General features: G+C 39.1%; 1 protein-coding gene and 1 long non-coding RNA gene across 9 annotated transcripts in view; both read right to left on the bottom strand.

Moving 5' to 3' along the window:
• The window catches only part of DLC1 (DLC1 Rho GTPase activating protein), a 438486-nt gene that overhangs the window by 20824 nt on the left and 402994 nt on the right, over positions 1 to 14668 (bottom strand). For 4 of the 8 annotated variants that reach the window (XM_060183257.1, XM_060183263.1, XM_060183251.1 and 1 more), the window contains 3 exons: positions 9799 to 9819; positions 8601 to 8682; positions 1498 to 1561 (listed from right to left, as the gene is read on the bottom strand). In XM_060183257.1, coding sequence (XP_060039240.1) covers positions 1498 to 1561; positions 8601 to 8682; positions 9799 to 9819 — 167 coding nt within the window. The remainder of the gene's footprint in view (positions 1 to 1497; positions 1562 to 8600; positions 8683 to 9798; positions 9820 to 14668) is intronic. The other 4 variants (XM_007519949.2, XM_007519950.3, XM_016186802.2 and 1 more) reach the window with 1 other exon arrangement.
• LOC132535852 (uncharacterized) lies at positions 7366 to 8528 on the bottom strand. The gene is made up of 2 exons (XR_009547601.1): positions 7708 to 8528; positions 7366 to 7444 (listed from the first exon to the last, which is right to left on the bottom strand). It is a non-coding gene; the product is annotated as an uncharacterized LOC132535852 (long non-coding RNA).

Genomic DNA, 14668 nt, shown 5'->3' on the forward strand with positions numbered 1-14668 from the left:
TGAGGCCCCAGGCCAGGATACTGCTCATAATATGCCAGTGTCAATTGCATCCTTACTTTTTAATTTTATTTGTGTAAATAAGAAAGATGGGCTTTTGTTAAGTACCAAAGATGGGGGGAAAGGCCCACCAAGTGTTGCATGTCAAATAAGAGTTATTTTATGGAAACTATGGGGTCTATAGGCTGCTCTTTAATTGCTCCCAGAGGAAACCTCTTAGATCTGTGAAAATGTCAGGCATCCAAAATATTTTCAACTGGAGTCAGCAACAGGGAGGACTCCCCTCTGGTCTGCCTTCAGTTTTGCTGTCTGTCAACAGGATGTGTTTATATTCTCTTTCACAATTAAAAGGATAGTTTTCAAATAGTGAAATGGCATATAGCCAGTCTGAAAGTTTACAAGGTCTCCAAAGTAAGCCATCAGATCTTTCCAGTCAGCTACTTTTCAGTCTCTTACCTATACTTTCCCCTTACCTATTCTACCCCTTTCCCCGCTTGATTCGGGATGGGATCTAGAGCTCATGCCAAAAGTGTCCTTTAAGTCTCAAATATGCTCCAGGTAATTTAGCAAAACTTCACAGATACTCAATCCTGATTGCACATAACATTCACAAACACAAGTAACATCTTCACTGATTCTACCGGCAGGGCTCAGGGTTATGCTGTAACAAACTATTTCATCTGAGCCATTTAGGCAGCCTATCAAAAAGCCTAATTCACTCTGATTTATTGGTATGTCTTTCCCATCAGTGTGGAAAATATCTTATGACCCACATTTCACTGGACAATGAGTAGAGGCAGAAATGCCAATTGATTTGTAATCTGCTTGCCACAGCTCAGCAGGGTGCTGAGGTTCCAGTTCATTTGTTAAAAGGTTTTATTCCCCCAAGAAGGCTACTTGTAGGTCAGGGACTGGAGGGTAATTAAAATTTCACCTCTGAAGAGTCAGAAATACATTCCTTGACCAAACTTACTCCTGTTTACTCTAATTTGTGACACTCACTCCCAATGCTACACCTACCTCTTCTCCTAAGATCTCATAAGCGGTCTTCACATTTCATACGTGGAAGACCACGTATGAACTTGGTTATGTGCCACCACTTGACTAGAATGTGTGGGTTTTCCTCCCACTTCCATCTCTATAGTTTTGAAGCATACTTATGTCTAGATGTGGTATGGCTGACACTGAGAAGGGCTGAAGCTTTACTTTCTATAGGGAGCAATGCAAATTCACTTGAATTCCTTAAGTCTGACCCTTTTATTGTGATGTAAATACTGACTTAATCAGGTAATATATGATTTATGCAAGTCAGAAAAAAAAATTGGTTTCATTTACTTAAAGCTACACAGACTCTGGCAAACTAGATAAGATTATAACATTAAGAATGCATTACAAGAAGAAGGAACAAGAAGTAAGAGTGTAACAAGCAAAAGCTACCATCCAGTGTCTGATTGATATGTTTCTTCCTTTCCCACCCTATAGTACATTTTCTATACTTACTCTCTTTCGATGAGGACTTATTTCCAGCTTCATTACTGCACATTTGTTTAAAGTATTTAGACGCCTACAGAGCAAAGAAATAACATTAGCAAAGACAGGAAACCACTAATGGGAGGATAAATATTTTTTTCCAAGCAGTTGTTTTAACAAGTTGCTTCAAAACCTGTCAGAATCTGGAAGAGTATTGGGAACATCTTTTAAAAATGAATGGTTTCAACACACCTTCATATTTTCATTTAAACTTAATGTCACTACTTAATAGCAAAAATGACACATGACTAGTACTATATGGTGCCTGTTAGTCTTCAAAGAACAAATAACCACAACAAGAAAGTTTACTCTTTCCAATGGCTTTCAGGTTGCACCAGGAGGTAATACCTTACATAAACAAGAAATAAAATCTACTGTTATCAAGTCTCATATAAATTGGAATAGCAAAAAGAACCAAGTATAGTTGTTGGTAAAATAAACAGGATATTCTATCTCAAATCAATTTTTTTTTTTTTAGTAATCTATGATAAATACTTTGGGGAGTCTTCAAAAGTAATCCTTGCACAAAAAGGAAAGCTGAATCCTCTTTAATCCCCAACTTTTTAGGTTGCTCAATATGGAAAATAATGTTTAGAATAGTCATAGCAATAGCCAAATGTACTATCTGAGTCACTTGTACACTGCAGCTTCAAGGACAAAATCGTTAGCCTTCAACAAATATGCTTATAGTTCAAATTCTTTATTGGGATGGGAATCATGACTTTATTTTGAATATTTTTTAATACAAATAGTATTGTTAATTTAAAATATGGGAAAAAATAGCCGGTGTGACAATTTTTCAAGTGTCACTGAAAATTAAATTCTTTTATATATGTATATATATTTTTTATATTTATTTTATTTATTTATTCCCTTTTGTTGCCCTTGTTGTTTTATTGTTGTAGTTATTATTATTGTTGTTGTTGTTGTTGTTGGATAGGACAGAGAGAAATGGAGAGAGGAGGGGAAGACAGAGAGGAGGAGAGAAAGATAGACACCTGCAGACCTGCTTCACCGCCTGTGAAGCGACTCCCCTGCAGGTGGGGAGCCGGGGTTCGAACCGGGATCCTTATGCCGGTCCTTGTGCTTTGCGCCACCTGCGCTTAGCCCGCTGCACTACAGCCCGACTCCCGAAAATTAAATTCTGAAAAAGAAATAATCTCCCCAGGAAACAATAAAAAATAGTTAGGGAAAAAGATACCCTTTAAATATGCACGGAGGGAAGGTATGTGAAAATGTGAATGACTGCCCTTCAGGTCACAATTTTATTGTAACTTCCAGATGATCATCATTCCCTTTCTCAAAAGAACTTTAACATATCTGCTGTCCTGTACTATCATTTTGTTGTTGTTGTTGTTTTTGCCTCCAGGGTTATTGCTGGGACTTGGTATCCACTGCTCCTGGAGGTTGTTTTTTCCCTTTTGTTGCCCTGGTTGTTTTATCCTTGTTGTGGTTATTATTAGTTGTTACTGATATTGTTGTTGTTGTATAGGACAGAGAGAAATGGAGAGAGGAGGGGAAGACAGAGAGGGGGAGAGAAAGATAGACACCTGCAGACTTGCTTCACCATTTGTGAAGCCACTCACCCTGCAGGTGGGGAGCCGGGGTTTGAACCAGGATCCTTGAGCAACACGTGCACTTAACCTGCTGCGCTACCGCCCAGCCCCCATCATTTTTTTTAAAGGTTTCCTACAATTACAATTTTTCTGTTTTCCTAAGACACAAGGCGTTTAAATCACACAAATCCAAACTGACCATGAGAAACCTCTTTCTGTTCTTGAAACTTGCCTAACAGCTTTGATGCAATAGGATAGAAAATATTTTTGCCTGCTGATAAGGCTGCCTTTGATTTCATAGATTATGTGGTAGCCTGTTTATGGTATAAACAAAGATAACCTAGAGCACCTATGCTCAGGAATTTTTTTTTCCCCCTATGGAAAGAGAAAGAAAACAAGCAATGAAGAAAAAGTTCATAGACTTGAAAGTGAGGAGTTGTGTCCCTTTGAAAAGAACATCCATAATGTAAGTGACATACTTAACAGTGCTTTAGTCTTCAAATGTTTTCAAGATTTACAAGAATCTAGAATATGGGCAATTAGCCTTAGATCTGTGTTTTATCCATCATACCCTTAATCATCATACCCGACCTGAGTACATTGGGACTTGAATGGTTGAATGGGGCTTATAACTTGGTGAGGTTTATTTACTAGGCATGAAAGTGGGAGGGGAGATCTGTTTTAGATTTGAGTCAAACAAAAAAGAACCCAGGAGACCAGTTTGATACAGGTCTTCTCCTTCCTAACACCTCAAATTGAAGCACAAAAGTTATTCCCTGAGGTGTCTATGAGAGAGACTCATTTGTGGGACTTCATCTATTGAGAGACAGGTAGTAATAACTTGAAATAATAGTTCTAGCTAGACAAACAAGGGGGCACATTTGTTCAGGCACTACTCCTACACCTCATGCACATTATTTTAGTTTGGTTCTAACAACAGTACTACAGTATGAATATAGTTATTTGCCTGTCCTTCTTTCCTCCCTCCCTCCCTTCATTCCTTCCTTTCTGGGGCCTCACCCCCCTCCCACCACAATAATTTTTTGCTGCCAGGGCTTCAACTCTACCAGATTCCATCATTACATCAAGCCTAGCAGACTCCTTCACCCTACCCCACCCCCCCCAAGGTGAGAAAGAGAGGGAGACCCAGTTTGAGCCCCCAGGGCTCCCCACCTACAGGGGGGGGTCGCTTCACAAGTGGTGAAGCAGGGCTTCAGATGTCTATTTTTCTCTCCTCCTCTTTCTATTTCTCTCTGCCCTACCCAACAACAACAACAGTGATAACAACAATAACAACAACAAGAGCAACAAAATGGGAAAAATGGCCTCCAGGAGCAACGGGTTCATAATGCAGGCACCAAGTCACAGCGATAACCCTGGAGGCAGAGAGAGAGAGAGAGAGAGATGGAGAGAAGATATAGCAGCTTCATTTCAAGGGCCTGTGAGGGACCGGGTGGTGGCACACCTGGTTGAGCGCACGTTACAGTGCTTGTGGACCCAGGTTCGAGCCCCCTGTCCCCACCTGCAGGGGGAAAGCTTCACAAGTGGTGAAGCAGTGTTGCAGGTGTCTCTGTCTCTCTCCCTCTATCACTCCCTTCCCTCTTGATTTCTGGCTGTCTCTGTCCAACAAATAAATAAAGATAATGCAAAAATAAAAGAAAGAAAGAAGGAAAGAAAGAAAGAAAGAAAGAAAAGAAAAGAAAAGAAAAGAAAAGAAAAGAAAAGAGCCTGTGAAACTTCCCTTGTGCAGTGATTCCCCTTTATGTGGTGATTGGAGGTACATATATGACGAAATGTGTCTCCCAGCCCCTTCACACACTGGCTTTATTTCAGATAAGGAGAGACACAGACAGACAGAGATGGACGGAGGGGAAGAGAGGGAGAGGGGGAGAATAAGGGAGAGGGAGAGGGAGAGGGAGACAGTGAGCAGCTGGTCGCTGCTCCATCATCTAAGGAACCAGCTCTCCAGTACTACCCACTAGGCTCCCCTGTGATATGGTATGGACTCATCCATGGGATGGTGTAAGCTCCACCCAGTGAGCTATTTCCCCAGCCCCTATTTACTTTCATTTTATGGAGGAAGGAATGAGGATTTAGAGAGGTCGCAAAATGATAAATGGTCCTGTAACTAAAACACAGTAGGTTCTGACACTCAAAAAACAGCATCCTCAACAGTTCTTAAAATAGCTGTTAACGGCAATAGTATATGGGAGCAGCTTATGAGTCCTGCAATGGTTTGTCTGAACTGGTATCATACACCATCTGTCCAGAAGCCATGGTCAGTCCCAGCCCCCAGGGCCCCCACAGGAATGTGTCAGTTTTATCTGCAGGGCCACTGTACCCTTTGTGAAGGGGGAGGGAGCACAGGGGAGGCTATCAAAGGTTCAGGAGCTTTGCTGCAGGGCATAGCAATCACCTAGATAAAAAGCATAGCAGGAGGGGATCTGGGTCTCATTCAAAATAAAAACAGGGAAAACACAAAAGGAAGGAAAAGAAGAAAAAAATCAAGTTAAGATGACATAAATTGCTCTAATAAAGACCCTTTTCTTGGAATTATTACCATAGCTTAAAAAAATTACTTGCTTCCTTTTTAATAGATCTAGAATATTAACAAAGTCAAGCCCTAATATGTGAAGGATGATTTCTTTTTATTTTATACACATATATAGGTGTGAAAGGACACTGCTAAAATTTTATAATAATGTAAATAAACGTTAAATTGGTTTAAAAAGAGGCTGCGTTGTAATGCTTAGGCATTTTAAAGGACATTTTACAATAAACTGCTTATGATAGAATAGATACCTATTTATCCCTATATTGTCATCTTATCTATTGATACATAATCCATTGGGGTGTTTATAGGAGTCAGCTGTAATTCCAAAGGCAATCAACACTGTGTAATATTTTTCAGAAGCTATAGATAAAGAACATCTCAGACAATGTATTATAATAGGAGTTCAGTTTGCTATTTTATCTGTTCAAAACATGTGAATCACTCTTCAGCATTGATATGGATTATAACTCATAATCTTGGCTTTATCACTGGAGTTGGACTGTAAAACAAAGTTAGCAAGACTGGGACAAAAGCCAATCTCTCCAAGGAAACAAATACATAAACCTCTTAACAAATGGGAGTCTAAGAATGCTAGCAATAAAAAAAATAAAAAAATAAACTAGTAGTTTAATAACTGTAACTTTTGGTTATTATCAAACTTTATATTTAAGATATTATATTTGTATCCCATCAAACAAACAAAAGTCTAACAGTCTTCTGCCCTAAGTAGATAATGTTGCGAGATCAGTTTTTAGTAGATTTTTGGCCAAAGGAGCACTAAGATCTACAAATGTCATAAGTACACAAGTTTTAAAATGATTTTCTAAGCAGAACATTAGTGTATGCATGAGAATATGATCCATTTGGGGCAGGTTAAGAAAAATCATGAGAAAAATTATCATATTCAACAAAATTGAACTGAAAATAAAATAATGTGACATGTTTTAATACTAATTTCATAACGTAGAAACTTTCCAGCTGAATCTCTATCACTTTATTACCATATATATTTAAAATCCACTGGTTAAAACCAATCCAGCAAGGAAAAAGATGAAGTCTACAAAAGGCATGTCAGTCTGCAAAGAACTTCACACAATCACAAGGTCAAATTTCAAATAATACAGATGGGCTGAGAAAGCATATGGAACAGGTTAGTCTAGCAAATAAGATGAATATCATACATTCAGTAAAACAAGTATCTCCAGCTATTCTGCTGACAGCTCAGAACATGCAATGTATTTCAAAGAAGGTGCAGGAAATATGTGAAAAATTGCTGCTCCCACCACCTTTTTTCTCCTGGATACCTACTGAAGCCTCTCAAAGGGCAAACCATTTTCTATGGAAAGTCATGTATGTCAACACATGGGCAAAGCTGCTGGGTGACATAAAATGTGTGAAATGCATGATCAGACACAATGTCTTAGTATTTCCTACAATATATCTTAGGGATGGCCTCAATTTATCACCAATGATAAATTGATAAGAAATTTATTCCGCTCCACAGATAAGCAATAAGATATATATATAATCTAGAGTAGTTTATATTCCAGGTGGTCTCTTCTCTCCCAAACTGCATTAGTGATTTTTTTTTAATTCCTGATGACATAGCTACAGTGTAGGACATGGAATTAGACTTATTTCAGAAAATGTGCACAAATCCTAGGCATTTGTAGGCAGTTATTTAATTTTATTTAAAAAGTTACAGTGTTTCTACTAGTATTATAATACCTTTTTCTTTCTTAAACCATAAGAACTAGTCTTTCCACATACTGTCCTAAGCAACCTATCTATACTTTCCTAAGCAGGTCTGCAGGTGTCTATCTTTCTCTCCCCTTCTCTGTCTTCCCCTCTTCTCTCCATTTCTCTCTGTCCTATCCAACAACGAATTGCGTCAACAAGGGCAATGATGGTAACCACAACGAAGCTACAGGGGCAACAAAAGGGGAAAAAAAATGGCCTCCAGGAGCGGTGGATTCATGGTGCAGGCACCGAGCCCAGCAATAACCCTGGAGGAAAAACAAAAAACAAAAAACAAAAAACAAAACAAAAAAAAAAAAAAAAAAAAAGCACTGCTTAATTTGCTACTTCAGACAATATTTTATTACATAAGAAAGGCAATGTAGAGTGCTTTCATCAAGTTAACCACTGCTTTCTTTGTCTACCAGGGAAAATAAACAGTAGGTATCATTCTATCTAAAGATGTTTTTTCAGTCAAAATAAATATTGCAATTAAAAATAAATTAATCTGATAGTAAGCTGTGAAGTTTGTTCATGTATAATTTTTCTTCAGAATTCTACTTTAATGGCTTACATTTTGAGAAAAATTAGAGAGGCTAAATAACTTAAAAATTTGTAAGGTGTCATGAAGAGTCTGGAAGAATTATGGGTGTCCCTTCATTATCTGTTAAGATATTTTATTACTTCCACTTCACTACAATATCCCCAGCTGCTTCTCAGACTGAAGATTCACCACAATGAACAAGGGTCTCTGACATTTTATTCACATTTATTTTAACATTAATGCTCATTTACTGCTTATTATGTCAAAAGCTGTGATGACTTATTTTACAATCCTATTTAATCCTGCTTTTACTACTTTGTACCTGGGAATACTAAAGAGATTCAGAAAAGCTTAGCTGAAATCAGCAGTCACCCTGGTTAAGTCATAACTCTTCTATTTTTCTGAATGTGTTTGTCACATTCAATACAGTAGTAATTCTAACTACTAGGGTATCCAGAGTTGGGACTGTGCAGTCAACTACAATGTTTCTTAGAAAGTTGTGTGCCAACTTTTCAAATCATTTGACTAGTACCTGGTTCAACAATCATATGATATATAATAAGGAGAGGCATTATTTCAGTACCTCTTAAGAGAGTACTGATTTTAGTGCTATTTTAACTGTAGTATGAGATAACAGAATTTTCTTATTTTAAATTAAAAGAATTGATTCATAATTATTTACCTGCACAAAGCCTCAATGGCATCTCTGTCCAAAAAATCATGTTCTCTCTTGACCAAGGAAATATCAATGGGGAATAACAGATCTATGAGAAAAATAAAAACATGTTATTTATTAAGCAATGATAGTCTTGTCAATATAACTCAGTTTAGAAACGGAACATATATATACTGTGTACAGAACATTTCATTCCTTGAAAAGCGCCAAATATATGGAGAGAGGAAGGGGGGGGGGAGAGAACTCCTTATCACTGTCCTAAAAGAGCTTAGCTCTAATATGGTCTACAATTCAAATAGCTCTTCTCATGAAAGATTAAGTAGTTTAGCACACTGTTCCACCTTTAAACAAATCAGCAGCAACAGACCCTTTGCTATAAGTTAGTATTTTATTTTATTTTTTTATCTTTATTTATTTGCTGGATAGAGACAGCCAGAAATTGAGAGGAAAGGGGATGATAGAGAGGGAGAGAGACAGAGAGACACCTGCAGCACTGCTTCACCACTTGTGAAGCTTTCCCCCTGCAGGTGGGGGCCAGGGGCTCGAACTTGGGTCCTTGCACACTATAACATGTGTGCTCAACCAGGTGCGCCACCACCTGGCCCCTTATAAGTTAGTAGTTAAGCCAGGAAGGATGCTCCCTTTTAATGTAGCTGAGGTGTTCTGTTTTGTTTTAATCTGTTTTTACTCATTTTTGATCAAGGAAGAGAGTATTAAAAAACCGAGCCAAGGAAAGATCTAGAGAACAATAGCCAGTCATAGTAAATGGAATAGAACCATTTGCCTGGCATCAAGAGCTAAGAGAATTGAGGATACGCTATTTTTAAAAATATATTAATACTTCCATATAGATTTTTTCAGATGTTCATGTAATTAATTTCCCATTAAACAAAACAAGCTTCTGTAAAACAATAGAAACCCAAATCCCTTAATCTGTAGAAGAGCTCATACTACTAAAATATTGAAGTGTTTGTATGTCAGAACCAAAAAGTAGAAAAGATGATGAGGAGGAAGTCAACGAAAGAATTCCCTTGCCTATCTCTTGTCGATAAATACTCCCAAGAAGAATGGGGAGAAAGAGCACCCATAGCACCATTGTGGAAATTTACAACAACTCTGGATTTGTCATTAGATAAACTCAAGTTATCCCTCTTTGGATTTCCAGCTATGAGGTAAATACTGGGCCTTGCAGTGGAATGCTTACATGAGTAAGAATCCTGTGTAACTTCATGGGCCAGGAATGGTCAGTATTGCAGGAAGCCAGGGTTATATAATCAAAAAGAAAGAAAGAAAAAAATACCCCTTTGGCATTGAAAATGGCTAACACTGCATATGAAATAGACATGGCTATCAGTAGTTTTAGAAATGTGACTAATTAGTAATACTACAGTTCTTAAGTTAATTGAGAATTTATTCCTTAAAATTTGTTATTATCTTTATTTATTATTGGATAGAGACAACCAGAAATCAAGAGGGAGAATGGTGATAGAGAGGGAGAGAGACAGAAAGACACCTGTAGCCCTGCTTCACCACTTGGGAAGCATCCCCCTGCAGGTGGGAAGCGGGGGCTTGAACCTGGGTCCTTGTGCACTGTAACATGTGCTCAACCAGGTGTGTCACCACCGGGCCCCAAATTTAGTACTTTTTGTTATGTGTTTATATTCTTTCATCAGTGGTTTTACAAAATAGTATGTAGTTCCTCAATAGTAATCTTTTTTTCTAGAGATAATATGTAGAGGTGTCTTTTTTGGTGTACTGCACCAAAGCAAAGGACTCTGGGGAAGGAGGTAAAGGTACAGGATGAAGGGACACTGCGATTCTGTTGTGCCTTCGAGACATCAATGAAAGGGTAAATAAAAGGTTGTGCCTAGGTGTTAAAGACCATACTGTAAATCATCAACCCCTACTCCCAATAAAATACTTATTTTTATAATGATGAATTAACACGAACTTTAAGTTAGTTATGTTCCCTGAGCGACAGCACAAATATACCAGTGAGGTAAGTATCATCCAAAGAATTTTGAAGAGGGGCTAGGCAGTGGCACACTTGGTTGAGTACTCACATTACAGGGAGCAAAGACCCAGGTTCAAGCCCCTGGTCCCCACCTGCAGGAGGAAAGCTTTGCGAGTAGTGAAGCAGGGCTGTAGGTGTCTCTCTGTCTCCCTCTCTATCTCCCCTCCCCCTCTCAGTTTCTCTCTGTTTCTATGCAATAATAAGCAAAACAAAAAATAAGCACAATTTTTTAAAAAAGGAACTTTAAGGAAACAGATGGAATTTAGCACCTCTTCATTAACTTACAGACCAAGTTTCTTAGACAAATGATGAGAGTTGCACTATTACAACAGAAATAAAAGAGGTGGCTTATAGTGAAAGTAGTCTTATTACTAAACAGAAATCAGGCAGATTGTAAAGCTGGGGATTGGGGGCACAGAACTGGATTTCACTTTGGACAGATACCAAGGACCCAGCAGATAATAAACATACTGCTAATACTTATATAACATAGCATTTTAATAATACCTAGGGTAACCACACTGTATTTTAGAACACATTTTTGATGTAAGTTGATTTAAAATTTCTGCGTTAAAAGTCCTAGGTAGGGAGAGCTAAATGCAAGTGATAAAAGAATTAAATCAACAGTTTCCTATTATTTGCAGGGATTCTTTCTGAAAGGACTGGCTTTTAAATGATAATGACTTGCTATTTAGGACTTCTTGTAGTTCTTCAGGTTAGAATTTAAACTTCTAGTTTAGGCTTAAGGGCAGGAAGTGCTAATTGCCAAGGACCAAAATAAAGCTAAACAGGAAGACAAAGAATGTGTGTGTTGGTGCAGTGTGTGTACTTACCCAGTACATGGTGTCAGGATGAAGGGGAGAAGTGATAGTTCAGAACAATATGCAGTATATCTCTAAAGCAGATCTATGCTTCAGAAAAATTTGTAAATATCAAGGGACCCTGAAATGTAACTTGTGAAAATGCTATCTGCATATTAGGATTTTTAATCTGCCACCCCACCCCCAGATTTGGGGGGGGGGGGTTTAAGGCAGAGACTAGAACTGGGCCTTAGCAAACATGTATTTCATAAGAAAGTACTGCTTGGCAGAAAAATCAACACCAGAAATGGACATAATTGAAGGAAATTTAATTTATAAATAGAAGAACACAAGACAGCCACAGTCACTGCAAATGCAATTAAGAACACAAGACAGCCACAGCCACTGCAAATGCAATTATCTTCCCCCATCTCCATTGAAAATTCAACAGAATGCTAGTTCCCTATGATGGCAGAGGAGGACCTAGGTGGGGTGTTATAGAGTGTTATGTGGAAAACTGAGATGTTAACGCATGTACCAACTATTATATTTTACTGTTGACTATAAACCATTAATTCCCCCCCAATAAAGGAAAAAAAATTAAAAATCACAAAACATTGACACACCAAGTGATTTATTTTTGGATCGAACGGATTTATCCTATAATACTGAAAGAATACATTTTCACTGATCTGTTGCTTTGCCAATTAAAAAGCAATTTAGGCAAATTTCATTGTATTCTCTCCATTGTGAAGAAGCCAGAGGAAAAGTTTTAATTTGTAAAAGCTGACCTTGCTCTCTTTTATTTAATAGCCTAAAAACAGCAGGCTTTAAGTCTCAAAAGAAAAAGAAAAAGAGAGAGAGAGAGAGAAGGCTAGCTGAATGTTATCAGGTAAAAGTTATCTTTAAGGAAAAGACTCATAACCCCATCACAATAAACAGCGGGCCATCCAAATACCTAAGCTAGAAAGAAGAGGAGGAGGAGGGAGAGGGAGAGGAAGAGGGAGGGGGAGGGTGGGAGGAGGAGATGGGGGAGGGGTGGGGGGAGGGGAGGGGGAGGGGAAGAAGAAGAAGGGGAAGAAGAAGAAGAAGGAGGAGGAGGAGGAGGAGGAGGAGGAGGAGGAGGAGGAGGAGGAGAAGAAGAAGAAGAAGAAGAAGAAGAAGAAGAAGAAGAAGAAGAAGAAGAAGAAGAAGAAGAAGGAGAAGAAGAAGGGGAAGAAGAAGAAGGGGAAGAAGAAGAAGAAGAAGAAGAAGAAGGAGGAGGAGGAGGAGGAGGAGAAGAAGAAGGGGAAGAAGAAGAAGAAGAAGAAGAAGAAGAAGAAGAAGAAGAAGAAGAAGGAGAAGGAGAAGGAGAAGGAGAAGGAGAAGGAGAAGAAGAAGAAGAAAATGGTGGGGAAGAGAGGGGAAGGAGCAAACCAGAGGGGAATTATAGATATTCTCTGATATGGAAGAACAGAAAGACATTTTACAAAGTCTGATAAGGAAATACTTTTGACTCCACCTTCATGGAATAATATACATTCAACCTAGGCTACCATGAGGAAGACCAACTATCTTAAATTAGGTAATGAGTTAATTTAGTGAGCAAGCTGGTAGGAGAAGGCGATCTCTGTGTGTTCTCTGACAACTTCAGATCTGTTGGGTACCCCAAACTCCTTTCCTATCTTTCTTTCTTCAAAGCAAACTGCTGATCATGTTGCACATATTCAAGCTTACAGACTATCTCTATTTTTTTTTTTTTTTGCCTCCAGGGTTATTGCCAGGGCTCGGTGCCTGCACCACGAATCCTCTGCTCCTAGAGACCATTTTTTCCTTTTGTTACCCTGGTTGTTTTACCATTGTTGTGGTCATTATTATCCTTGTTATTCATATCGTCCTTGTTGGATAGGACAGAGAGAAATGGAGAGAGGAGGGGAGATAGAGAGGGGGAGAGAAAGATAGACACCTGCAGATTTGCTTCACTGCCTGTGAAGAGACTCCCATACAAGTGCAGAGCTGGGGGCTAGAACCCCGGCCCCAAGTCGGTCCTTGCGCTTTGCACCACGTGCGTTTAACCCGCTGCGCTACCCCCCCATTTCCAGACTATGTCTATTCTTTTTTTTTTTTTTTAACTCCAGGGTTATTGCTGAGCTTGGTGCCTGCACCATGAATCCACGCTCCTGGAGGCCATTTCCCCCCCTTTTTTGTTGCCCTTGTTGTCGTAGCCTCCTTGTGGTTATTATTATTACCATTGTTCATGTTGTTCGTTGTTGGATAGGACAGAGAGAAATGGAGAGAGGAGGGGAAGACAGAGAGGGGGAGAGAAAGATAGACACCTGCAGACCTGCTTCACTGCCTGTGAAGCGACTCCCCTACAGGTGGGGAGCTGGGGGCTCCAACTGGGATCCTTACGCGCTGGTCCTTGCGCTTTGCGCCACGTGCGCTTAACCCACTGCACCACCACCCGACCCCCCACCCGACCCCCACTATCTCTATTCTTAAGAGCTCATGGGAGGGCTATCCACTTGCTCTAACTTAACAGCCTTCACTGTGACAGTAGTCTGCTTGCTAATACTCTATAGGAATAGAGGAGCAAAAACACATCTAAAGATCTCTATTATGAGAAGAATTAAACAATCTTGGTGAAAAAGAGATTAGTGACATTTTTTCGACTGGCTCTCTTAAAGTTTTTGTAACATGAAGACTGTCTCCTAGAATCTTCTTTCTTCTTGAATGATAAAAAAAAGATTTTTTTGTTTAATTGTTAACTCTGGGGATTGGTGCCCACAAACAAATCCACAACTCCCGTTGGCCATTTTTTCTTTCCCTTTCTATTTTTGTTTAATTTGTTAGGGCAGAGAAATTGAGAGGAGAGGGGGAGACAGGGAGAGACAAAGAGAGATATCTGCAGACAGGCTTCACTGTTTCTGAAGCCCCCCCCACACACACACACAGCTGGGGAGCAGGTCTCGAACCTGGGCTCTTGGCACACTGTAACATGTGTGTTTAATCCGGCATGCCACTGCCCAGCTTCCCGCCCCCCAAAAAATTGTATCTTTAAAATGTAAATATACCAAAATTCTGTTTGCTTTGAGTACTATAAAAATGTTCTGTGAGCAACCAGGGAGATGACACAGTGGAAAGGTACTGGACTCTCAAGCATGAAGTCTTGAGTTCAGTCCCCAACATTACATATGCTGCAGTGATGCTCTGATTATCTCTCTACCTTCTTTCTCTTCTTTTTCACTAATAAATAAACAAACAAACAAACATATAAAGCA

This window comes from Erinaceus europaeus, chromosome 2 (assembly GCF_950295315.1).
Source record: "Erinaceus europaeus chromosome 2, mEriEur2.1, whole genome shotgun sequence".
Taxonomy (NCBI): Eukaryota; Metazoa; Chordata; class Mammalia; order Eulipotyphla; family Erinaceidae; genus Erinaceus; species Erinaceus europaeus.